The sequence below is a fragment of the Acinonyx jubatus genome, chromosome C1, assembly GCF_027475565.1.
Source record: "Acinonyx jubatus isolate Ajub_Pintada_27869175 chromosome C1, VMU_Ajub_asm_v1.0, whole genome shotgun sequence".
Lineage (NCBI taxonomy): Eukaryota > Metazoa > Chordata > Mammalia > Carnivora > Felidae > Acinonyx > Acinonyx jubatus.
Window position 1 is genome coordinate 36,245,907 of NC_069381.1, and position 24,642 is coordinate 36,270,548.

Here is a 24,642-nt window from a genome sequence, read left to right on the forward strand (position 1 = left end):
CCAACAACCAGCCGAGGTGTCTTTACTCACCAGCATACTCTCTGCACCACGCACAATGGCTAGCAAATAGTAGATGCTCCATAATATTTATTGAAATCACTCGTTTCCTGAGCAAATACTCATGAATGCCACTATAAACAAATAAATGTAACCAGTCACCAAGTCTTGTCAGTGTTACCTCCTTAAGAGTCCTCCATTGTGGTCTAACTGTTCTCCAATCTCACAACCTGCCCCTCCCTGGTCCAGTCCATTTCAGTTTCTTCCCTTCCAGCCAGGTTCCTTGACTCCAGATTTGTACCCCTCCAATCCTTTCTTCTTGCAAAATCCAGAGCAGTTTTTCAAAAAGGTAAATCTGGTTTTTAACCTCTGATTTAAAACTCTTCTGTGGATCAAGAGATATCAAGGAAAAACACATTACTTAAGGTTACAAGGTAACCATTAGATGACCTAAAAATAGTGATAGAAATATTTAGGGTCAGTGGAAGAAGGGAAGTACAGAGTGTGAGATAAATCTATATTTATCATAATAGGAAGTCAGTAGATGATATTTAAAATTAATAAATAGTAGTACTGTATAAGCATATGTAGAGTTATGTGTATAAACACCAGAAAAAAAAAAGCTGAACATCATTGTCTTTGGGGTGTGGGTATAGAGGTGGGAAAAGATAAAGCAGATAAAGATAAAGATAAAGCATTGTAAATGCTTCTGTGACCATGGGCTGAAATAATTTGTATTAAAAACCCAAATCAAGCCAAAACAACAACAAAAAAAGTTTTTCATGGCTCCTCATTGCTTATAAAATATAATCCAAGCACTATACAACTATCTTCTACAGTTCTACAGCAGCATGGCCATCGCCTGGGAGCTTGTTAGAAAAGAAGAATCTCAGACCCCATCCCAGATCTACAGAATTACAATCTGCATTTTAACAAGATGTGCAGATAATTCATATGCACAGTCAAGCTTAAGCATCAGTCTACAGGATCTGATCTGTCTGGCCCATGTGGACCTTTCATCTTCCATACTGATTACTTCTCAGTGGCCAGAAGAATGTTACTTTCTTTCTTGTTTGTTTGTTTGTTTAGAGCAAGCAGGGGAGGGACAGACAGAAAGGGAGACAGAGAATCCCAAGCAGGTTCTACACTGTCATTACAGAGCCAGATACGGGGCTTGAACCAACAAAACGTGAGATCATGACCTGAGTCTAAACCAAGAGTCCCTTGCATAACCAACTGAGCCACAAGGCACAGAATGTTACTTTCTATTTCTTTAATCTAAACTCAGTGGCTGGGAGGGGTGGTGGTGGTGCCTGACGGACTCCCTCTTGATCCCCGGTTGTGAGTCTGAACTCCACCTTGGATGTAGAGATTACTTACAAACAAACAAACAAACAAACTTAAAAAAATAAATTCAGTGGCTACACTGAAAGTGGTGTGTGTGTGTGTGTGTATGTGTGTGTGTGTAGGTAGCTAAATTCTGACCACTGTTTTAGACCCAGCCCTTCTACTCCAGGAAGTCTTTCAAAAACCTCTGCAGATCTCTTAATTTCCCAAATTCCTGAGGATGCTTATTTAGCCTTTGTTCTGCAATACTTACAGGGCGCCTGCTGTGTACCTGGCTAGATTTAGTTGGAAGAGTGGGCAGAAGGCACTGAACTCTCCTAGCGCCCCTTCAAGTACAAATCCAAGTACAAATCGCCGAGCCCCACCCATTCCAGGGCCAGACGTTCAGACGTGTGCACAGCCCTCGACCGACACACACACATACACACGCACACGCACACGCGCGCGCGGCTCTGCGCTGCTTTTCTGAGTGTTACGGCGCCCTTCGACCGCCCCCGCGCGGCGCGGGCGGGGACCCACCGGTTCCGCTCGGCGCTAGTCGCGGAGAAAGGAGGACCCCTGGGAACAAGATCCCGCCGTCCGGTCTCCCAGCACTTTTAAGCGGTAGGCCCGCATGGAGGGGACTGCGGAGTCCCAATCGCCTGACCTTCGAGACGTGGAGGGCAAGGTGGGCAGGAAGACCCCTGAAGGGCTGCTCCGCGGGCTGCGAGGCGAATGGGAGCCAGGAACCTCTGGCGCCCTGCTGCTCCCGGGGGCGCCCAACACGGGCCACGGCCTGGGGGACAAGATCATGGCGCTGAGGATGGAGCTGGTGAGTGTGGGCTCCATGGGCCAGGGGATGGAATCCCCAGCTAGGGCTGAGGGACAGACTTATGCCCCCAGAGTTGGACAGGAGAGGAGAGCATTAAAATTCCCCATCTTACTCCTCAGGGTCCCTTCCAGATCAATCCTTAAACCCTGGGGTCCATTAATTGCCCCTCCCAAGGGTAAGTGGGGTGTTGATGGGTCCTGAAGACTTGAGGTGGGAGGCATGGGCTCTAGGAAGTTTTTACTGCCAAATAATTGGGCGGGGAGAGGTGAGGATTGGGAAGCATGAGAACCTAGCACAGCCCAAATCTCCCCCACCCCACCCCTCCACCAGGTGCCATCTATCCCCTGGCCACCATTAAAGGGCAACCAGTTTCTTCTCTTCCTGCAAACTGGGTTGCTCCTCTGAGGCCTCAGTGTTCATGACAGGATTTAGCACAGAAGAGATCTGGGTGAAAACCTCCTGGACTAGGGCCACTAAAGACATCCTCCCTTCCTGCAATGTTCTCCCACCCCCATTTAAAATATTTGGAAGTTCCTAGAACCTGAGCAGTCAGAATAGCAGCACCATCAGCATTGGCTCCATCATCTCCGAGCCCCCCAAGGATATTTATATTTTATCTGTAACTTCTTGGGGAGAAGAGAAGGAAACAGGCACCCTCCCCCTCCCCTGTTGCTGCTGGTCTAGATTCAGAGCCAGAAGGGCATCTGGGACTGCCTAGGCTCCCCAAGGCCCTAGTTCCGGTGAAGGGGGTGATTCACACCTGCCACCACTTTGCAGCCAGTTCTGGGGAACCGAAGAATTATCTCTGGCTTAGAACCAGGAGGCCATGGTGAGTGTGTCAGTTAATAGGTTTTCCTGGAGCCCCACTGTCTGACCAGTTCTGTGCCAGGCTGGGCTGTGAGAGAGCAGAGAAGGAGGGCATGGGAGCTCCTAGACAGCCTGAAAGTCTGAGAGGAGAGCCTTGTAGGCAGAGTAATCAGGGAAGGCTCGTGGGGGAAGGATTCGAATGCCATGTGTGCACTTGGCCCTGAAGGTTGGAGGTGAGTGCCAGATTCTTCAGGGCAGGGCTGTGACTGCCCACCTAAGGGAGGGGCTCGAATTTGCCTCATTGTACAAAGTGGTGCCAGGTATCATGTTGAGCACTTTACAAAATATTCGCTTAATACTCACAGCAGCCCTATTTGGCAAGTGATCTTTTATAGATAAAGAAACTGAGGCACAGAGAGGTTAAATAACTACTCAAGGTCATATAAAAAGTAAAATGCAGAGCCAGGCTTTGAATCCAGATGATCTGCCTGCACTTTACATTTTTACCGTTGAGATCTGCTTTGTGCCAGACACTTTAAAGACATTTTACGTCATTGAAGTGAGAAGAGCAGTCATCATTCCTCCATAGGATGAAGCATGCTTGCAGGTGTTCAGGGGCTTGCCTGGGCTCACTCAGGAGCTCTGTGGTGGAGCCATGCCTCCTCTCTGGCTCAGAACTCTTCTGCCTTTGATGGAGATTTTCTGGTTGTAAACTTTAAGGGGGTGCATTTAACTTCTGATCAGGTCTCTGCATTCTGTTTTTTTAATTTTTTAATGTTTGTTTTTGAGACAGAGAGAGAGAGAGAGAGAGAGAGAGAGAGAGAGAGAGACAGGGTGTGAGTGGGGGAGGGGCAGAGAGAGAGGGAGATGCAGAATCTGAAGCAGGTTCCAGCCCCAGCTGTTGGGCACAGAGCCAGACCCTAGTAATGACCTGAGCCTAAATTGGAGCTTAACTGACTGAGCCACCCAGGAGCCCCAGGTCTCTGCATTCTTGACCCAGCCTGGTCTAGGACCCTAGGCTGCCCATTAAAGGCACAAAGGAGGGCGCTTGCTTGGGGGCCCAAACAGTGAAAGGTCACTACCTACCCCATTCCTTTCTCTCTCCTTGGTCAAGGTGTCATTGATATCTTTGCATACTCTGCCCTGCCCACTGGGTTGCACCTAGGGAGGACGGGACAGGGCAGGGGGTTTCCCTTGGAGCAACTGGTGGCAGTACTGGTCCAAGCCCTCTAAGCACTGTCCTTCAACTGTCCCTCTCCCAGCAATCCTGCAGGGAGGGGACAGGCCTGCTCTTGAGGCCAAGGTTATTCCTGCTTCTAGGCTCCTTTCCTCTTGGTTCCCTCCCCCTCTCACACGTTGAGTGAACCAGCCAGAGTCTGGGGTATGTGGGAAAAGAAAACAACAGCAACCTTCCCTACTTAATCCACCCAAAGAACTGTTGCTGTGACAACCTGCCCCCACAGAGCCCCCACAGAGCAGCTTGAGAAAAAGCTTCAGGCAAGAAGGAGGAGAAGACCTGGGTTCAAGTCCTGGCTCAGCTCCTGAATTATTTTGAGATCTTGAGCAGGGCCCTGACTTTCTTTTGGCCTCAGTTTTTCTGCCTCTTGGAAGATGAGAGGACAGGAGCTTGTGGGACCAGATAGTCCTAGTAAGAATAGTCTGAGAATCTCAATCTGTGGCCAGGGAGCTGGGCCTGGAATCTCCGGGCTTTACCCCAGGGCCTGATTTGTATTGAGTGATGAGGGAGCCATACTTGTGACCCCAGGGCTGGGCTGAGAGTCTAATATGTATGTGTTAAGTGGGGGAGTAGGGAACCTGAATCCCCCTGGGAAGAGAATTGGATTGTGGTGGCCTTTAAGGCTGCATCTCTCTGAGCTATTTATACCTTTCTGTTTCCAAAGAGATGGTGTGGAATGAGTGTTTCTTTTTCTGGCAAGAAAAGTCTTGCTTTTTTCTATTCTGGGGAGTGATGCTGTCACAGTCAGGGAATCCCACTGTCACAGAACTCATTTTTCATCAGCATGGTAAAACCCAACCCCCTGAATCCTGGAGACCTCCAGAGGGGCCAAGGATGGTAAAGACAATAGGATCACAAAGTCTAATATGACCTAGGCTAAGCACCATAAATGAACTGTGCAGGACCTACTCTCGGGGAGCTCACAGTCTGAATTCACAGGAAGGAGGGAGAGAGACTAATAACTCTGGTACAGGACCATAAGTGTTATTGGAACACAGCATGGGCTTCCTGGAAGAGTTTTCATTAAGGAGTGACATGGTCAGATTTGTACTCTGGAAAGGCTACTTTTTTTTTTTTATGATTTAATTTTTAAGTAATGTCTACATCTATCATGGGGTTTGAACCCTCAACCCTGAGATCAAGAGTCATACACTCTACTGACTGAGCCAGCCAGGCACCCCTGGAAAGGCCACTTTGAATTGGAGGGGTTACATGCTGTTTCCTCTGGTTGGAATGTCTCTCTCCACCGCTTAGTCTGGCTAAGTCCTACTTAACCTTTATGCCTCGGCTGATGTGCCTTATTCTAGGAAGCATTTTCTTACCTCCCTTTGTTGGGTTAGGGCCCTCTAGGTACCTGTGGCCCTCTAGATAGCAGTTGTTTCCCCTAGCATTTACTACATTGAATTTTTAGTGCTTGTGTCATTGTCTTATCTTACCCATAGATTGTGAACTCCCTGAGGCTAAGAAATGGTGTCTTTTCTTCAACACAATGCAATGCCTATAAGAAACACCCAGTAAATATTGTTTCATAACTGAATGGATTAATTACATCGTGAGGAAGAGCAGGGAAGACTTCCTAGAGGAGGTGGCATTTGAGGCTGGGGCTTGAAAAATGAATAAAGTCAGTGGGAATTCCAATTCAAGATGGCAGATTGAACACATGCATTTACCTTCATTTCCTTCTGAAACTTCACTAAAAAGCCAATAGAAGGATTATTTTAAAGGCCATGAAACCATTATGACAACAAAAATAGGAGAGAAGATGATAGGAATAAAATTTTGGAAGCTAAAGAGCAGAAGGAAGACTTGTAACTTAGTAGACCTGAAAAAAAAGCTGAATTTCAAGCTAGCAGCAAGGAAAGCTGAAAAGCAACACATTTTGCACTACAGAAACCCTCAAAGGTCACAGGAGTTGGAAGCACTGGGTATTTCTAGAACTGGGGGGCACAAGTGAAGCTGAAAACAGAAGGGTTTGTGAATGTCTGTTTAAGAACCATATTCTAAGATGGGGCGCCTGGGTGGCTCAGTTGGTTGAGCGTCCGACTTCGGCTCAGGTCATGATCTCACAGCTCGTGAGTTTGAGTCCTGCGTCGGGCTCTGTGCTGACAGCCTGGAGCCTTCTTCAGATTCTGTGTCTCCCTCTCTCTCTGCCCCAACCCACTCACATTCTGTCTCCGTATCTCTCAAAAATAAATAAACATTAAAACAAATTTTTTAATAAAAATAAAAAAAAAAGAATCGTATTCTAAGATCTCCTCCCTAACTGGGCAACCAGATGCCAACCACTTCTTTATCCTAACAGAAGATTGGAGATGTAAGTTTTGGAAAAGAATAGTACAGAAGGAAGGGAAGAAGGGGAAGGAAGGAGAGAAGAAAGGAAGAAAGGAGGAATTATAGCAGGAGAAGCATTTTTAGTATGAGAAGTTTTATTTAATACATCTAGTTTGGTTTTGGACTAGGGCTGCTGGTTTCACTGTTAACTTATTTGTCCCCAGTATGAAACAATTGAAGATAATCTTCTTTATCATATGTCATTAATAATCTGTATAGTCTGTGGCATTTCAGTTGTTCATGTTTATATCTCTTTATTTAAAAAAAATTTTTTTTAATGTTTATTTATTTTTGAGAGACAGAGAGAGACAGAGCATGTGCAGGGGAGGGGCAGAGAGAGAGGGAGACACAGAAGCTGAAGCACGCTCCAGGCTCTGAGCTGTCAGCACAGAGCCCGATGTGAGGTTCGAACTCACAGACTGCAAGACCATGACCTGAGCAGAAGTTGGATGCTTAACCAATTGAGCCACCCAGTTGCCCCTGTTCATATCTCTTTATTGAAACTGCAAGTTTCTGTTAAGTAGGGACAGTTTCTCCATTATCTTTGTAATCATTAGACAACTCAGGAACCAAATAACCATCTGTTTCATTGAATTAGAGTTGTGATATTATTCCAAAGTCACAAATAATTTCAGGTACAGAATTTTGTTCTGTGCTTATGCCATGGTAATATGTAAAGTTAAATAGCTACCATTTATGAACTAATACTTGTCAGGTAGTATCTTGTGCATGTTAATGCATTCCTTCCATTTATTTTTATTTTTTAAATGTTTATTTATTTATAATGAAGGAGAGAGAGCAAGAGGGGGAGGGGCAGAGAGAGAGGAAGAGAAAAATCCCAATCAGGCTCTATGCTCAGCACAGAGCCCAACACAGGGCCATCTCATGAACCATGAGATCATGACCTGGGCCGAAATCAAGAGTCAGACGCTTAACTAACTGAGCCACCTAGGGACACCCTTCCGTTTTTTAAAATAAACTTTTTAATTAGGTAGTGTCCTCGGTGCACCTGGCTGGCTCAGTTGGTAGGGCATGTGACTCTTAATCTCAGGGTTGTGAGTTCAAGCCCCATGTTGGGTGTGGAGACTTTTTAATTAAAAATAAATAAATAAGTTAATTAATTAACTAAATAAAAATTAAAAAAAATAGTATCCTCATTTTACAATGAAGAAATGAAGGTTTAAAGGGGAATAAAAATTCCAAAATCATATGGTTCATTAATGGCATAACTGGAGTTTGAATCCAGATCTGTTTAATTCCAGTGCCTATATTTTTCTCAGTGTACAAATACTTGGTTATATTCTGGTTTATCATTCTAGATGTAAAACAATCATTTACTGAATAATTCAATAAACATTTATAAATTGATATTAAAAAAAAAAACACCTAGAACCAAAGGTCTCCAGATTGAGAGACAACAAAGTTGAAGGCAAGAGGGATTAAGTAAAAATGTATTAAATGTTATGATATACCCTTCTAGCATTTCCCCCTACTTGGCAGCTTTCCTTATATTCTCAAGATGGGTATAATATGGTGAATATGGTGAACCTGAGAGAAAGTAACCATAAGAGATACTGACTCAGGGCCAACCCAAATAGCCCAGCCAGATAATTGCCAGTTTGCAACCAGCTTTTTAGAGACCACTCTGAAGTATGCGCAGCTACTAAACACTGTAAGACACCTGATGAGACTCTCTAACTGTGCAGATGTAGATAAACAGAAAAAAACAACTTGAATGAAATGGAGATAATATTGGAAGATGAGAACTTATAAAAAAATCATTAACTATATCCCTAAAAAGATAAGATAATATCGCAGCCATATCAGGAAGCTATAAACAGGAAAACATTCAGAGAACTAGAACAACTCTTAGAAATAAAAACATGATAGGAAAATATGAAAAACTCAGTAGAAGGGTTGATAATGTTGAAATATTTCAGAAACTAGAGCAAATACAGAAAAAGATGGAAGAGGATTAAAAAAAAAAAAAAAAGAGGATCCGTCCAGGACACCCTCTATTCAAATAATAGGATTTCCAGAAAGATCATAGAAATAAAGGAGGAGAATAAAGGAGGAGAAATCAAGAAAGAAATAAAGAAAATCAGAACTGAAGGATATGAGCCTCCAGATTAAAAGGACCCATCAAGTGGCCAATTCAATGTATGAAAATAGACCCACGCCATAGCAAATTATTGGGATAATTTAGAACACTGGGAACAGGGTGCCTGGGTGGCTCAGTTGGTTGAGCGTACAACTCTTGATTTCAGCTCAGGTCATGATCTCACAGTTCATGGGATCAAGCCCCACTTTGCTAGCACAGAGCCTACTTGGGATTCTCTCTCTCCCTATCTCCCTGCCCCTCCCTCGCTCATACTCTCTTTCTTTCAAAATCAATAAATAAACTTAAAAACAACAAATAAAAATTAAAAAAAAAAAACATTGGGAACAAAGAGAAGATCCTAAAAACCTCCAGAAAGAAAAGGAAGATGGATACATACAAACAATCAGGAATCATAATGGCATCATACTTTTAAGTTTAACACTGGAAACTAAAAGACAATGGAACAATGCCTTAAATCCTGAGGAAAATTTATTTTCAACCTGGAATTCTATACCCATCAACTGTCTATGAGGGGAGGGGAGGATAACAGCATTTTAAACATGTGAAGCTTCAACAAATGTACCTCCTATGTAGACTGTTGCAGGAAGCTACTGAAGGAAAAGCACCACACATACAATAAAGGAGTGAATCAAGAAAGAAGAAGACACAGGATCAGGAAACAAGGGATCCAACTCAGGAAAGAGGCAAAGGGAGTCCCTAGGATGAGAGTGAAGGGGGATCCCTGGAGGATAGTTGTGCAGCAGGTACAGATTGGGGCAGATCAGAAGGCTCCTGGGGCGCCTGGGCAGCTTAGGTCATGATCTCATGGTGCATGAATTCCATCCCCACTTGGGATTCTCTGTCTCCCTCTCTCTCTGCCCCTCCCCTACTTGCTCGTGCTCTCTCTTTCTCAAAAATAAATAGATAAGGGCGTCCTAGTGGCTCAGTAGGTTAAACATCCAACTTCAGCTCAGGTCATCATCTCACAGTTCATGGGTTTGAGCTTCAGATTCTGTCTCTCCCTCTCTCTCTGCTCCTCCTCCACTCACATGCTGTCTCTCTCTTTCAAAAATAAATAAACATTAAAAGCTTTTTTTAAATAATAAATATTAGAAATTTTATATATATAAAAAGAAGGCTCCTGAAGAGCTGTCTCTAAGAACATGGAACAGATGGAAGATGTGATATGTTTAAAAGCCTTGAGAGGAAAATTCAGACAATTGGGAGAGGGTTTGAGGCTGACTTACTGATGATTATATAGCAAACTAAGCAAAAGAGTAGTAGTAGTAATAATATGATAACGTAATAATTACGTAAGATGATACATCTCATTTATTATTATTCTAAGGCATAATTACAATAATATTATTATTCTAAGGAAAACATGAAGAAATGAAAAGTAGCCATAGTAAACTGTACAACTTAGCCGCGAATAGCATTTCCAAATCCTAATAAGGTAAATACTGAATAATTCATTTTATCACGTATGTTGGAATACAGAGACAAAGGTGTCTGTATGGCAGAGGATCGGGGAGTAGGATGAAAAAGTTAAATCCTTAACCTTCTATCGTATGGGAAGGCAATAGAAAACACCTAAAACTTAAAAGTCAGTAAGTGGAATGTTATTTGGAGATTAGAATCTAAGTACCAAAATAAGCAGATAAAAAATGAATAATGGTTGTTTCTGGGAAGAAAGATTTAGGATTAGGATGGGGGACTATTACTTTCATGATAAATCTCACAGAACTCTTTGCATCTTTAATCTATGTGCATCCATTACTTTGCCTAAAAGGAAAATTAAATAAATATGAAATCAGGAAGTCATGTGTGACGGGACTGGGGGGCTTCCAGGGAAGTATTCTAAAAGTGAAGCTGGAGAGACAGGCAGGGGATGTATTATGACAGCTTCTGAATGCCTGCTGCTAAAATATTTAGATTTTATTCTCTAAGAGTTGTGCAAAGCCCAGAAAGTTTCTTGAGCAGGGGAGGGACAGATTCAGATTGGTATTTGCGGAAGATAACTTAGGGGATCTGAGGTAGGAGGGACCTAAAGATTACCTGGTAAGTCAGATTTACTCCCAGTACAGACACCCTAGACTACTAGTGTGTGGTGAAGAGAAGCCCTGCATCTGTAGCCAACAGGATTCTGACCCTTTGAACAACTGCTACCCACACCCTGAAGGGACTGTGGGGCCAGGTGAGCTCCCTCTTTATTCCCCAGCTCCTGCCTCCTTTTGGCTCAGTCTACTTCCTAATTAACACCAGACTCCCTATCAGGTTGTTCTTTGATTCTGGACTGGTTCAATAGTTAATGCCCTATTCTATGAAGTTCAAATCTCAGTGGGATCGGATTTCGATACTAAACATTTACTGAGACCTAACTCTGTGTCATGCACCGTGTTGAATACTTAAATTTTTTTTTAACGTTTATTTTTGAAAGAGAAAGAGAGAGACAGAGTGTGAATGGGGGAGGGACAGAGAGAGAGGGAGACACAGAATCTGAAGCAGGCTCCAGGCTCTGAGCTGTCAGCACAGAGCCTGATGCGGGGCTTGAACTCATGAACTGTGTGATCATGAAGTCAGATGCTTAACGGACTGAGCCACCCAGGTGCCCCCAGAACTGAGATTTTAAACTGCAATCTGCGGCGCCTGGGTGGCTCAGTCAGTTGAGCGTCCGACTTCGGCTCAGGTCATGATCTCACGGTTCATGAGTTCGAGCCCTGCATCGGGCTCTGTGCTGACAGCTCGGAGCCTGGAGCCTGCTTCTGATTCTGTGTCTCCCTCTCTCTCTCTGCCCCTCCCCCGCTCACTCTCTGTCTCTCTGTCTCTCAATAACAAATAAACGTTAAAAAAAATTTTTAAAAACAACAACTGCAATCTGTCTGCTTCTAAAGCCCACACTCTAAATCAACCATACTTCTATTCCCATGCTTCTTAAAATTGAGGCATGGTTGGTTGGACCACAAAGTGGGGTCTCTAGAAACATTTGGGAAACCCATGGCTCTGAAGCTCAGACTGATTCCTTCTCCTACTCCCCCAGGCTTACCTGCGAGCCATCGATGTGAAGATCCTGCAGCAGCTGGTGACTTTGAATGAGGGCATCGAGGCTGTGCGCTGGCTGTTGGAGGAGCGGGGGACATTGACCAGCCACTGCAGCAGCCTCACCAGCAGCCAATATAGTCTGACAGGCGGGAGTCCAGGCCGCTCAAGGCGAGGCAGCTGGGACAGCCTGCCAGACACCAGCTCCACTGACCGGCTGGACAGTGTCTCCATCGGCAGTTTCCTAGACACGGTGGCCCCCAGCGAGATGGATGAACAGGGCCCCCCTGGGGCTCCCCGTCCTGAGATGGACTGGGCAAAGGTTATACCCAGTGGGGACAGGGCCAGGACTGAGGTGGACCTGACAGCCACCAGGCTAGGGAACTTGAGGGCTGTATGGAAGCCCCCAGGGGAGGGGCTCCAAGGTGGACCTCCTGAACCACTAGAGGATGAAAGTGTTAAGCTTGGCTTTGAGGCCCACTGGTATTGGGGGCAGTGCCAGGATGATGTGACCTTCTTGTAATAACTTTCCCGTCCTTTCATATTTCTATAACTCTTTCATCACTAGGTCCTGGTCTCCCTAGAAATTTATTCTCCCTTATTCTGGGTCTAGGAGGAGGCTGCATTGAAATCCAGTTACCGTGGAAACCTGGCCTTACCATCCTTCTGGCCCCTAAGGAGGCTCTGCTTTTATCCTTCAATTATTGGGACCCTAGAGCTATTTACATAGATACAATGACTCTAGAGGCTTGACCTGTAGCTTTTGGTGTGATAGTATCTCTTCCCCTTCCCCCTGCAACTACGTAAGGATTTGAGGGATTTAGGACCCATAGGAGATCACTGATGAAGAGATGGGGGTGTAATTACCTCACCCAACATCTAGGAGTCTTGGCCCCCCTCTTGGCCAAGATGGAGAAGTGTGGAGGGACATGGACATTCAGGGCCAACCTTCCATGGATTGGCCCTCCTAGAAGCCTCTGGGGTTGGTAGAACCATCCCTTCCTGTCTGGTGAGTGATGTCATTTCCTGCCAGGATGGAATAGACTTTCCTCTGTACCAGTCTCTTAGTGGTGATAGGGCAGTATAGGGTTGTCTGAGCCCCTGCTGCTAAGTGAGACTACACCATTTATTCTCCATACCGTTACTTCTTGCTAGGGGGATCATATCACCCCTCCTGGTAGGAAAGCTTCTCACTGTCAGATGTTTGTGTTCCTTTTCAGAAAGGTTCTTACTTTTTAAATTGGGTGTTCTCATTTTGTTCTAGGGGGTCTCACTTCCTCTGTGACCGCATCCCTATCTGATGCCAGTATTCCTACATCTGTGCTTTTAGGGAGGGAAATTCAGGGGCCTCTACCCACGGCTCTCAAAAGTTTGTTTGGCCTGCCCTGCCAGTCCCCTGTCTTACCCCTTCCCTGGGTTGCCCCCATTTTTGTATTCTGGCTCCAAATCTGTCTGCCAGGAGGTTTAGCCTTTGTGTCTCCACACCTTCTCAGTTTCCACGTCCACTTCTTCAGGGCCTCTGGCCTTTTATATGCAGATGAGTCCCCCATCTACCCCCCTCTTTCCCCATTGCTGATGGGAATCAGAGGGAGAAGAAGCTTGAAGAGCTCTGGGGGTGTATCATAATTTCCAAAGAGGGGAGGTGTCTTCTCTGATCCTGTGATTTCCCTTCCCCCATCCTGCCCCGGACCTTCTACCATTTGGTCACAAGGATGCCTGCCAGAGGCTGAGACACAAGAAATCTCCTTGTCTGGGTTACAATGGGAGTGTGGGGGTGTGGCAGGGAAAGACAGAGGCTCTTTGGTCCTAAGCCCCACATCCTATGAGGGGCAGAGATAGAGGGGAAGGCTGCTTTCCTTCCTCCCTTAGAGCAAGCCCTAGACCCCTGGGACCTAAGGTGGGAGCAGGGAACTGGCTCTGAGCCTAGGTCCTAAGGCCCTAGTGAATTACAGCAAAGAAGGAATTCAAGGAAGCTGCCAACCTGGGGCCCAAGGAGAGGACAAGTGGGGGTAGTGGGGGGGGGGGTGCAGTTGTGAAAGAAGGGCTGTGGCTGATGTCAGAGAATGAATTCTTGGAGATTAACCCTTTGAACCCCAGCTAACTGCCTATATGTTGGTCTTTGTTTTTCCTGGGGCCTGAAACTAATCATTGGAAGGCAAAAAAGAGAGAAAAGGATGTCAGGTGATCCTTGCCTATTTGCTGTGCCTTCCACCGTGGAGGAGGAGCTTCCCCAAGTGCTATAATAACTCCTGCAATTTGTCTACCTTTTGTTCTATGCTAGAGAAGGGAAAGAAGACAAGTTAATCTCCACTTTCCCTAAATTTCTCAAGTTTTGTTCTGCAACTCCCACCCCAGTCCTTTTGGGGCAATGTGTTCATTCCATAGCTCCCCCCTAAGGACCCGCTCTTCTCCCATCCCCTCAAAGTGATCAAAATCTCTAAAGCATATTCTTAGCCTTTCCTTCTTTGCTACTTACCAGCCCTCTCCTTAACACCTCTTCTGGTCTTGGGGCTCCTGACTTCCCCTTAGGGTGGCAGTTCAAATGCCCTTCTCCAGTTCCTACTGTGTTGCCATTTTGTAGCATGCCTCGGGTAAACTCCTTTTCACTTAGCTTTGTGTTCTTTTTTGAAGCTTACTTGTTTGGTTAGGCTACAAACTTCTGAGCTGAAGAGGGTGTGCGCCCTCTTGTGGCCATTGTGTGCCATAGCCGGGGTAGCTGCCTAGAATCTCAAAGCTCAAGTATAGCCTTACAGAACACTGGACCTTCAGTGCACAGACAAGCTAGAGAGACAGGCCTAGAGAGGGCAGAGATTTGCCCAGTGTCACCCATTGTGGATCCAAGGCAAGACTCTAGAGAACCCAGATTTCTTGCCTGTCTGCCCACAGTGCCGTCACTTGGCTAGACTGTTCCCCCATTCCACCCAGTTAACACCACCCAAAGGACAGAAAGCAATTTTTCCTTGTGTTAATATTTAGGTTCTTAATCCTATTCTAGAGAGGCAGCTCAGGGTTTAGAGAAAGTGCTATAGGCTCTGAGGAAAGAGAACCTTGGACCTCGACTAGGTAAAAGCTGCATGAATCTGGACTGCAGATATAAGAAAAATCATCCTGGACAAACCCTTTTCCTAGGGAGGGCCAGTAGGCCCAGACATTATGGAGGGAGAGCTCAGCATTTCAGACCTGGAGGTTAGAAGTAAGGTGAGGGTGGGGAGCTTTGAAATTAGGAAATCCGGATGGATCCTGTGGAGTTGGGGAGCTCCGCAGGTCTAGGGAGTACAGCAAAGTTGGATAGGTACAACTGGGTAAAGGCAGAGATGAGACTGCTCCTGGAAGCTGAAAAAGCAATGCCCAGGAGGGTAAAGGGTGGTGCTGACAGGATGAGCCCATTGAGGAGTTATGAGACCTTGGGAGTGGGCAAGTGTAAGAGCCTGCATTTAGGATGGAGCAGTAAGGTTGAGTATTGGACTGATTGGAAGCTCGGTGGCAGCTTAGATGAGAAATGCTTGGAGCTTGTAGCAGACAGGCTCACTGTGTGTATGGGTTCCAGGCACTACTTGGTGTTCAGTGACACCTGTTGAATGAATGGAAGAACGAATGTGTGTAAACCCACAAGGAGATATGACTTGTTTTTTAAAAAGTAGCTAATTAGGTCATAGTAGGTAATATAAATATTATTCTATTTAATTCTTAGCAACCCTCTAAATAATGCATTATTAATCATGTATTGTTGCTTAGATATATGTTCATGGTGAGATAGGTAATAAATCAACTATAATAGGAACCTGGGTCAGTCTGGCTGCAGGGGCTTCCCAGAAGTCTTTGATTCCCCACTCCCCAATGTCACAGACCTTACTCCCCTGGGAGAACAGGTTATGCTGCCTAGCAGCAGGGCTAGTATGCTAGTTTCCTCCTGCTGCTATCATGAATTACCACAAACTTATTGGCTTAAAACAACACAAATTTATGGGAATGCAAGCTGGTGCAGCCACTCTGGAAAACAGTATGAGGTTCCTCAAAAAACTAAAAATAGAACTACCCTACAATCCAGCAATTGCACTACTAGGCATTTATCCACGGGATACAGGTGTGCTGTTTCGAAGGGACACATGCACCCCCATGTTTATAGCAGCACTATCAACAATAGCCAAAGTATGGAAAGAGCCCAAATGTCCATCGATGGATGAATGGATAAAGAAAATGTGGTATATATGCACAACGGAGTATTACTCGGCAATCAAAGAGAATGAAATCTTGCCATTTGCAACCATGTGGATGGAACTGGAGGGTATTATGCTAAGTGAAATTAGTCAGAGTAAGACAAATATCATATGACTTCACTCATATGAGGACTTTAAGAGACAAAACAGATGAACACAAGGGAAGGGAAGCAAAAATAATATAAAAACAGGGAGGGGGACAAAACAGAAGAGACTCATAAATATGGAGAACAAACAGAGTTACTGGAGGGGCTGTGGGAGGGGGATGGGCTAAATGGGTAAGGGGCATTAAGGAATCTACTCCTGAAATCATTGTTGCACTATATGCTAACTTGGATGTAAATTTTAAAAAATAAAAAATAAAATTTAAAAATAAATAATAAAAACTAACAAAAAACAAACAAACAAAAAAAATGACACAAATTTAGCATCTTACAGTTCTGGAGGTCAGAAGTCTGAAATCAGTTTCACTGGGCTAAATTAAAGTCTGTATTCCTTCTGGAGACGCTAGGGGAGAATCCATTTCTTTGCCTTTTCTAGTTTCTAGAGGCTGCTTGCATTCCTTAGTTCATGGCCCCTTCCTCTATCCTCAAGGTAACAGGATAGCATCTTCTCTCCTCTGACCTCTTCTTCCATTCTTTCATCTTCTCTAATTCTGTCTTTTGAGGATTATATTGTGATTACATATGCTTGTGATTATATTGGGCCCCTGGGATGATCTAGGATCATCTCCTCATGTCAAAAGCCTTAATTTAACCTCTTCAAAGTCCCTTTTGTCACAAAAGGTAAAATATTCACGGGTTTTGAGGATCAGAAAATGAACATCTTTGGAGTAAGAACCATTATTCAGCCTACCAAAGGCAGAGATGGAAGGTGGGCAGATGGATGCACCCAGGCCCAGAATGAGCCTGTATGCTTTGTCCAGCCTCCCTCAGCCTGGAGTGAAGGGTGGTGGGAAAGTGGTGGCCAAGGGGAAGGTGGCCAGGTCCAGGCCCCATGTCTGGAGAATGGCAAGTGCCTCTTGCATCATCACTACCAGGCAGAGCTGAGATTAAAGGGAGAAATTCTCCGTTTAGGGAATTTTCAGGCTTGACACTCTCCTAGTGAACATGGTGGAGGGTTCCAGCAAGCTCTGTCTTCAACACTGCCTCCTCTCCAGAACCATTCTGTGCAAGGCGGAAGGTAATTACCAGCGAACTAGGCTGGGCTCTCTTTAGAAAGGGTAGATTTGTTCTCTCCTTTTTAAATTAGTTTTTATTCCTTAATAAGTTAAACCATGCTCCTCATAGCGTGATGAACTCTCATCCTCAGTTGATATTAGGCCCCTTTATTGCTTTATTTTCTTCTTTTGATCCCTGATCCCTGTTCTCATTCCTCTTCCTGACCTAGGCATATACTCTGATGGGTTTAGTATGTGTTCGGATATGTTCGTATCTTTAAAACAATAGATAATTGTGTGCTTATATGTTGTAATATATATATAAATGGTATTATTTTACAATAAGCTAACTTCCATAACACGTTGCCCCATATTCCAGTGATTTAATACAATAAACATTTCCTTTTCACTTACACAGGAGCACAGGTATTCCCACTTGGATGGCTCTCTTCCCCTGGCCATTTCAGGTTTGAAATGGCTCCTTCCATTTTCAGGTGGTGATAGCCTGATTCTGTGTCATAAAATTCCTGTCAACTTTTTGGCAAATTGTTTTAACATCTATTAATGACCATTTTATAAATTGGTTATTTTATTAGAGATTACAAAATGATGCCTTTTCTAGTAATATTATTCCCTCTGTTATTCTAATTCTACACATAAAACCTTTTTCACATCCTCTAGGACCATTACATCCTCTAGGACCATTTGGTTAACCTAAAGTAAAGTTTATACTAGAATAGCAAGATGAATGCTTAAATCTCTTCCCTTATCTATCCTTTTTAAAGTAGTGAATTGATCCCCTAGCAACTTAGAGTTCGATGATTTTGTTTTGTTTTGCTCTCAAATTATTATTGTGAATTTGTAGTTTTTAATATATTTAATGTTTTTTAATCACTTGCAGTTACTTTTTGTTTTATATCACATAAAATTTAAAACATAGACACAAGTAGAGAAATTAGTACAGTTGACCCTTGAATAATGGCATAGGTTAGGGGCACTGACCCCCAGTGCAATTGAAAATCCACATGTAACTTTTGACTAAAACTTAACTGTTAATAGCGTACTGTTGACTGAAAGCCTTAGCAATAATATAAGCAGTTGATTAATACATATTTTGTATGTTATATATTTTTCTTACAATAAAGCAAGCTAGAGAAAAAAATGTTATTAAGAAAATCATAAGGAAGAGAAAATATAATTACAGCACTGTACTGTATTTGTAAAGACAAAATCCGGGTATAGGTGGACCTGCATAGTTCAAACCTGTGTTTTTCAAGGGTCAACTGTATACTGTACACACCCACGCACATACACATACATATATACATGTACGCACAAACATACATATGGTGAAATACCTCATGAGTACATATTGATACTTTTGCTTCAAATTCAAGATTAAAGAGCTTTTACTCAATTTCTTGTCTAGCTTCTTTTTTCTGTACCAAGAATCCTGATTTTCAAGGACACAGGTGATAATAGAATTAGAATAATCCATAATTACTCATTTCTTTTATCTCCTATACAAAGCACTCTCAGAATAACAATATTTTTAATTTTATTTTTTATTTTTTAAAATTTACATCCAAATTAGTTAGCATATAGTGCAACAATGATTTCAGGAGTAGATTCCTTAGTGCCCGTTACCCATTTAACCCCTCCAGTCACCCTCTGTTTGTTCTCCATACTTATGAGTCTCTTCTGTTTTGTCTCCCTCCCTGTTTTTATATTATTTTTGTTTCCCTTCCCTTATGTTCATCTGTTTTGTCTCTTAAAGACCTCATATGAGTGAAGTCATATGATTTTTGTCTTTCTCTGACTAATTTCACTTAGCATAATACCCTCCAGTTCCATCCACGTAGTTGCAAATGGCAAGATTTCTCAGAGTAACAATATTAATACTACCACTTATATGATTACTGAAAACATTAAGGAAGTATTTTGCAAATGCGTTTCCCATTCTCTACATTAAAAAACTTTGTAGTAAGTCTGTATTTTCTTCTTCTTAGCCTTTATATAGTTTTAGTTCCACAAGTAATCTTATAATTAATACTCATCTCTAGTCTTTAAGTCATTCTACTCACTTTGGTTGTCTGAAGCTGATTTTCTTTTTCTTCTTTTTTTAAAAATTTATTTATTGTGCGTGTGTGTGTGTGTGTGTGTGTGTGTGAGAGAGAGAGAGAGAGAGAGCACAAAGGGGGTAGGGGCAGAGAGAGGGAGAGAGAGAATCCCAAGCAGGCTGTGTGTTGTCAGTGGGGCTTGAACTCGTGAACCACCATGAGTCATGACCTGAATGGAAATCAAGAGTCAGACACTCAACCAACTAAGCCACCCAAGTGCCCTTGTAGCTAATTTCTGGTCAGATTCCCCAGGTAGGGCACTTGACAACAGTATTCTTTGAGATCTTTCATGTTGATATGTTTGTGCCCTTTATAAAGTTTGTTTTGCTAGGTTCACACTTTTCTATCTTGAGTCTCTTAAATGTTCATTTTCTTCTGACATAAAGTGTTACTATTGAAGTCTAATGATCATTTAATTTTTTGTGTGTATGGGGTGTGTGTGTTCAGATGCCCAAAGGATTTTTTTCATTTTCTTTACAGTTCAATCATTTTAGGGGTGCCTGGCTGGCTCAGTTGGAGGGCATACAACCTTTTTAAAAAATTTTATGTATTTATGTATGTATTTATTTAATTAATTTGAGAGAGAGAGAGAGCATGTGCGCACAAGTGTTGTCCCCATCCTAATACATTTTGATTCAACTCCAAGCAACTTCTCCTCAGTGTGGGGCAGGGTACTAGAAGGCAGCCCTGGTGGGTCAGTTTTGACAATTCATAGGAGCCAGACCTGCCCCAGCCCCTTAGAGCTTCTCACTGCAGGCCCTCTGCACTCACCTGCTATTTTAGACAGCAGATCCCTCATTTCATTTACTGTTCTCAAACGGCCTGTCTTGATTTCAGTGAGTACCTATAGGCTTGTTCGGGTTCTCCCGTTCTTATTCTGTCAGAGGCCATTCCTTTATTTTCTTCTTTCTCTTGCAGATGCTGATCCTGTATAGGTCTGGTGGCTGTTGGTGGTTTGCTCCTACTTGCTTATATTTGGGGGCTGTGGAGATAGCTTGGTCCCCAAATTTTGTTGTAAATGTTGTCCATGTTTTTTTCTTTCTAATTTTACTCTCTAGTCCCTGCGTCGGTTTTTATGTGGGGATCTGAAGAGATAGAAAAACTATGGTGTCACTGTTGCCATCATCTTCCCAGAATCCTCTCCCTATTATCCTTTGGTGTCTGTAAAATCTGTAGTCACATCCTCTCTTTCATACTTGATATAAATAATTTGTGCTTCCCTGTTTTACTCTTGATCAATCTTGCTTGGCGTTTACCCATTTTATTAATATTTTTAAAGAACCAACTTTTGGCCTTGTTAATTTTCTCTACTGTTTGTTTTGTACTTCATCAAATGTTACTCTAATCTTTATTTCCCTTATTTTATTTTGGGTTTAATTTGTTCATCTTTCTCTAGTTTTTTAGGTGAAAACTTAGATAATTGATTTTTTAAGCCTGCCTTTATAATATAAGCTATAAATTTCTAAGCACTGATTTACTTACATACCACACAGTTTTTATATATTTTATTATCATTCAGTTAAAAGTGTTTTGTGATTTCCTTTGCTATTTCTTCTTTGGCCTATGAGTTAATTAGAAGTATAATGCTTACCAAATACTTGGGGCTTTTTATTTTTAAAAAAATTTTTATAATCTTTATTTATTTTTGTGAGAGAGAGACAGAGCCTGAGTGGGGAGGAACAGAGATAGAGGGAGACACAGAATTGGAAGCAGGCTCCAGGCTCTGAGCTGTCAGCACAGAACTTAATGTGGGGCTTGAACTCATGAACCGCGAGATCATCAGTCAAATGCTTAACCACTGAGCAACCCAGGTGCCCCACTTGGGGCTTTCTAGAAAGCTTATTGTTATTGATTTCTAATTTAAGTCCAGAAAATATACTCTGTAAGGTATCAATTTTTCAAAATTTATTGGGACTTTTTTATGGTCCGGAATATGACCTTTCTGGGTGAATTTCCATAGCCCCTTGAAAAGAATGTGCATTTTGCAATTGTTGTGTATGATGTTATGTAAATGTCAATTAAGTCAAAGTATTTGATAGTATTGGTTTAGTATATCCTTGATGAATTTTTATCTGCTTGTTCCATCAACAGATTAGACAAATAGAAAACAAATAGCAAATGGCAGTCTTACAGTGTAAGTGCACTTATAATTGCACTGCAATTAAAAAACAGAGACTAGGGGCGCCTGGGTGGCTCAGTCGGTTAAGCGGCTGACTTTGGCTCAGGTCATGATCTCGCGGGTTCGTGAGTTCGAGCCCCGCGTCGGGCTCTGTGCTGACAGCTCAGAGCCTGGAGCCTGTTTCGGATTCTGTGTCTCCCCCTCTCTCTGACCCTCCCCCGTTCATGCTCTGTCTCTCTCTGTCTCAAAAATAAATAAACGTTAAAAAAAATTTAAAAAAACAACAGAGACTATAAGTCTGAATAAAAAAGCAACATCCAAAGATATGCTGTCTACACGAGATGCATTTTAAATACAAAGATGTAAATAACTTGAAAGTAAAACTATGGGAAAAAATATCCCATGCAAACGCTGATCCAAGGAAATATCAGGCAAAATAAATTTAAGACAAGGAGAATTACTAGAGAAAGAGAGAAACATCTCACAATGATAAAAGGATCAATACATACGTGGTTTACATGTAAGCCACGTATGCACCTAATAAAAAAGCTTGCAAATTATGTGAAGAGAAGAATCGGCAGAAGTAAAAGGAGATAAACCAAATTCACAATCCTATTTGGAGTTTTGTTTTTTAAGTTTGCTTATTTATTTATTTATTTGTAAGTAATCTCTACACCCAACGTGGGGCTCAACCTCATGACCCTGAGGTGAAGATTCACATGCTCTTCCTACTGAGCCAGCCAGGTGCCCCCCTATTTAGAGATTTTTAACACCCCTCCCTCACTGATTGATAGAATAGGTATTCTACTCCTTTACAAAACATAGAAATCTTGCAGCAGTGTGGGTCCATTTTCCAACTTTGGTCCCGTCTTTTGAGCTACTATAGTCAGATGTACTATATCTACATGTGTTGTTAACTGCAGAATATGGCTTATAGTGCTCATTTTAACATGTAATAAGCATTTTAAAGAGATTAACAGAAGAAAAAAATTTAAGCCAGACTTTTATATTAAACCACAGTATTAGTTTCCTATGTCTGCTGTAACAAATTACCACAAACTTAGTGGTATAAAACAATGCAGACTTACTACTTTACAGTTTGGGAGGTCAGACAGTTTTGGAGGTCAGAAGTATGAAATGAGTCTCAGGCTAAAATCAAGGTGCCAGCCAGGTTGCGTTCTTTCTGGATGCTCTAGGGGAGAAACTGTTTCCTTTCCTTTGCCAGGTTCTAGAGGGCATCTGCTCTTTGACACGGACTCTTCTGCCTCCCACTTCCATTTATAAGGATACTTGTGATTTCTTTGGACCAGATAATCCAGATGATCTCTCCGTCTCAAGGTCATCTGATTAGCAACCTTAATTCCCCTCTGCAACCTTAGTTTTCCTTTGCCAGGTAACCTATCATATTCACAAATTCTGGAGATGAAGCCAAGGACATCTTTGATAGGCCATTATTCTTCCTACCACACCCACCTATTTGTCATTTCTGGTGATCTTCATTCCTTCCTACAGATTATTTGGTGTAATTTTCCTTTAGTCTAAGGAAATTTCCTTAGCATTTTTTGTAGCACAAGTCTGGTGGTGGTGATTCTCTGTTTTTGTTGACCTGAACTTGTATTTATTTCGCCTTCATATTATTTAAAAAAAAATTAAAATTTATTGAGGTATAATTTACATATAAGAAAATGAACCTACTTTAAGTATATAGTTTGATGAGTTTTGACAACGTATACATGCACGTAATCATTATTACAATCAATACATAGAACATTTTTATCCTTTCCAAAATGTATCACCTGCCCCTTTGCAGTTAGGCTCTCTCCTACCCTGGTTCCAAGCAACCACAGATCTGCTTTGTGTCAATCAAGATTAGTTGCTTCTTGTTTCAAAATTTCATATAAGTAGAATAATAAATTTTTAATCTTTCATGTCTGTATTTTTTTGTTCAGCATCATGTTTTTAAGATTCATACATGTTGTATTTATCAAGAGTTTGTTACTTGGTACTGCTGAGAAGTATTCCATTGTATGAATATACCACTATTTGTTAATCCATTCACCTATTGATGGATATTTTAGTTGTTTCCAGTTTTTTTTTTGCTCTGAATTAAGATTATGTGAACATTTATGTACAAGACTTTTTGTCAACTTTTTTTTTAAGCATGTGTTTCTTGAATAAATCTCTCTCTTGAAGAAATACCTAGGAGTGTAATGGATAAGTTATATAGCAAGTATAAATTTGTAAGACACTGCCAGTGCTTTACCATTTTACATTCCAAAAGCAATGTATGTGAGTTTCAGTTGCTCTGCATCCTCAGCAACCCTTAATATTGTCAGTCTTTTTTAATTTGAGCTCTTTTAATAGGTATGTAGAGGTATCTAATGTGCATACATTTTCCTTTTTGTCTTTGAAACTATTAATAACAGCTGCATTAAAATTCATGTCTGCTAATTTTAATACCTGTGTCATCTGGGGGGAGGTTTTTATTTTTATTTTTATTTTTTAAGTTTATTTATTTGGAGAGAGAGAGAGCACATGTGCCTGCTCACAACTGGGGAGGGGCAGAGAGAACGGAGAGAGAGAATCCCAAGCGGGCTCTGCACTGTCAGCTTGAGGCCTGATGCAGAGCTTGATCTCACAAACCATGAGATCCTAAGCCAAAATCCAGGGTCAGACACTTAACTGACTGAGCCACCCAGGCACCCCTTGGGGAGGTTTTTATTAACTGACTTGTGAGTCACATTTCCTGTTTCTTTATATGTCTACTATTTTTTGTTGGATGCTGGGCACTAGGAATGATATGTTTAGAATTCTGAATTCTGTTATGTTCCTTTGAAGAATGGTTTTTGTTTTAGCTGGAAGCTAACTTGGCTAGACTTTAACTCCAAATTTTGTCTCCAGCAGTGGACAAAAGCTGAAATCCTCACCCAGTCTGAAATGTTGAGAGAATTAAAAACATGTGACAGACATGAAGTGAGCAAATGCCGTTGGAAAGGTGGCACTGATAGACTTGCTTGACACATGATTGCAAGAAACCTTCAATTTGTAAAAAACTCAATATTTACCAAGTGCAGTAAAGTGTAGCTCAATAAAATGAGGTATGCCTATGTAGTTGGAGACTTTAACACCATTCTCTAACAGAACTAGACAGAAAATGGGCAAAAATATTAGAAATAATAATATTGTCAACTAACAGGATCTAATGGACATGGCATAACAATCCACCAAACATTGAAATATACGTTATTTTAGGGCACACACTGAACATATACCAAGACATATCCTGGGCCATAAAACAAATTTCAATAACAAAAAAAATTGAAATCATATTGAGTGTATTCTCTAGTCACAGTGGAA

The 24,642-nt window shown here is 42.2% G+C and overlaps 1 protein-coding gene across 1 annotated transcript; it reads left to right on the plus strand.

Moving 5' to 3' along the window:
* The first annotated feature begins 1,720 nt into the window (after positions 1-1,720).
* On the plus strand, positions 1,721-12,515 carry LURAP1 (leucine rich adaptor protein 1). The gene is made up of 2 exons (XM_015070400.3): positions 1,721-2,155; positions 11,672-12,515. The coding sequence occupies exons 1-2, from the start codon at positions 1,958-1,960 to the stop codon at positions 12,191-12,193; spliced, it is 720 nt and encodes a 239-aa protein (XP_014925886.2). The 5' UTR covers positions 1,721-1,957; the 3' UTR covers positions 12,194-12,515.
* The last annotated feature ends 12,127 nt before the right edge of the window (positions 12,516-24,642 follow it).

Bases quoted from the DNA above. Each gene is read 5' to 3' on its own strand.
- LURAP1 (XM_015070400.3), top strand. From the start codon at position 1,958: ATGGAGGGGACTGCGGAGTCCCAATCGCCTGACCTTCGAGACGTGGAG. The intron at 2,156-11,671 runs GTGAGTGTGGGC...CTACTCCCCCAG, and splicing joins TGGCGCTGAGGATGGAGCTG to GCTTACCTGCGAGCCATCGA.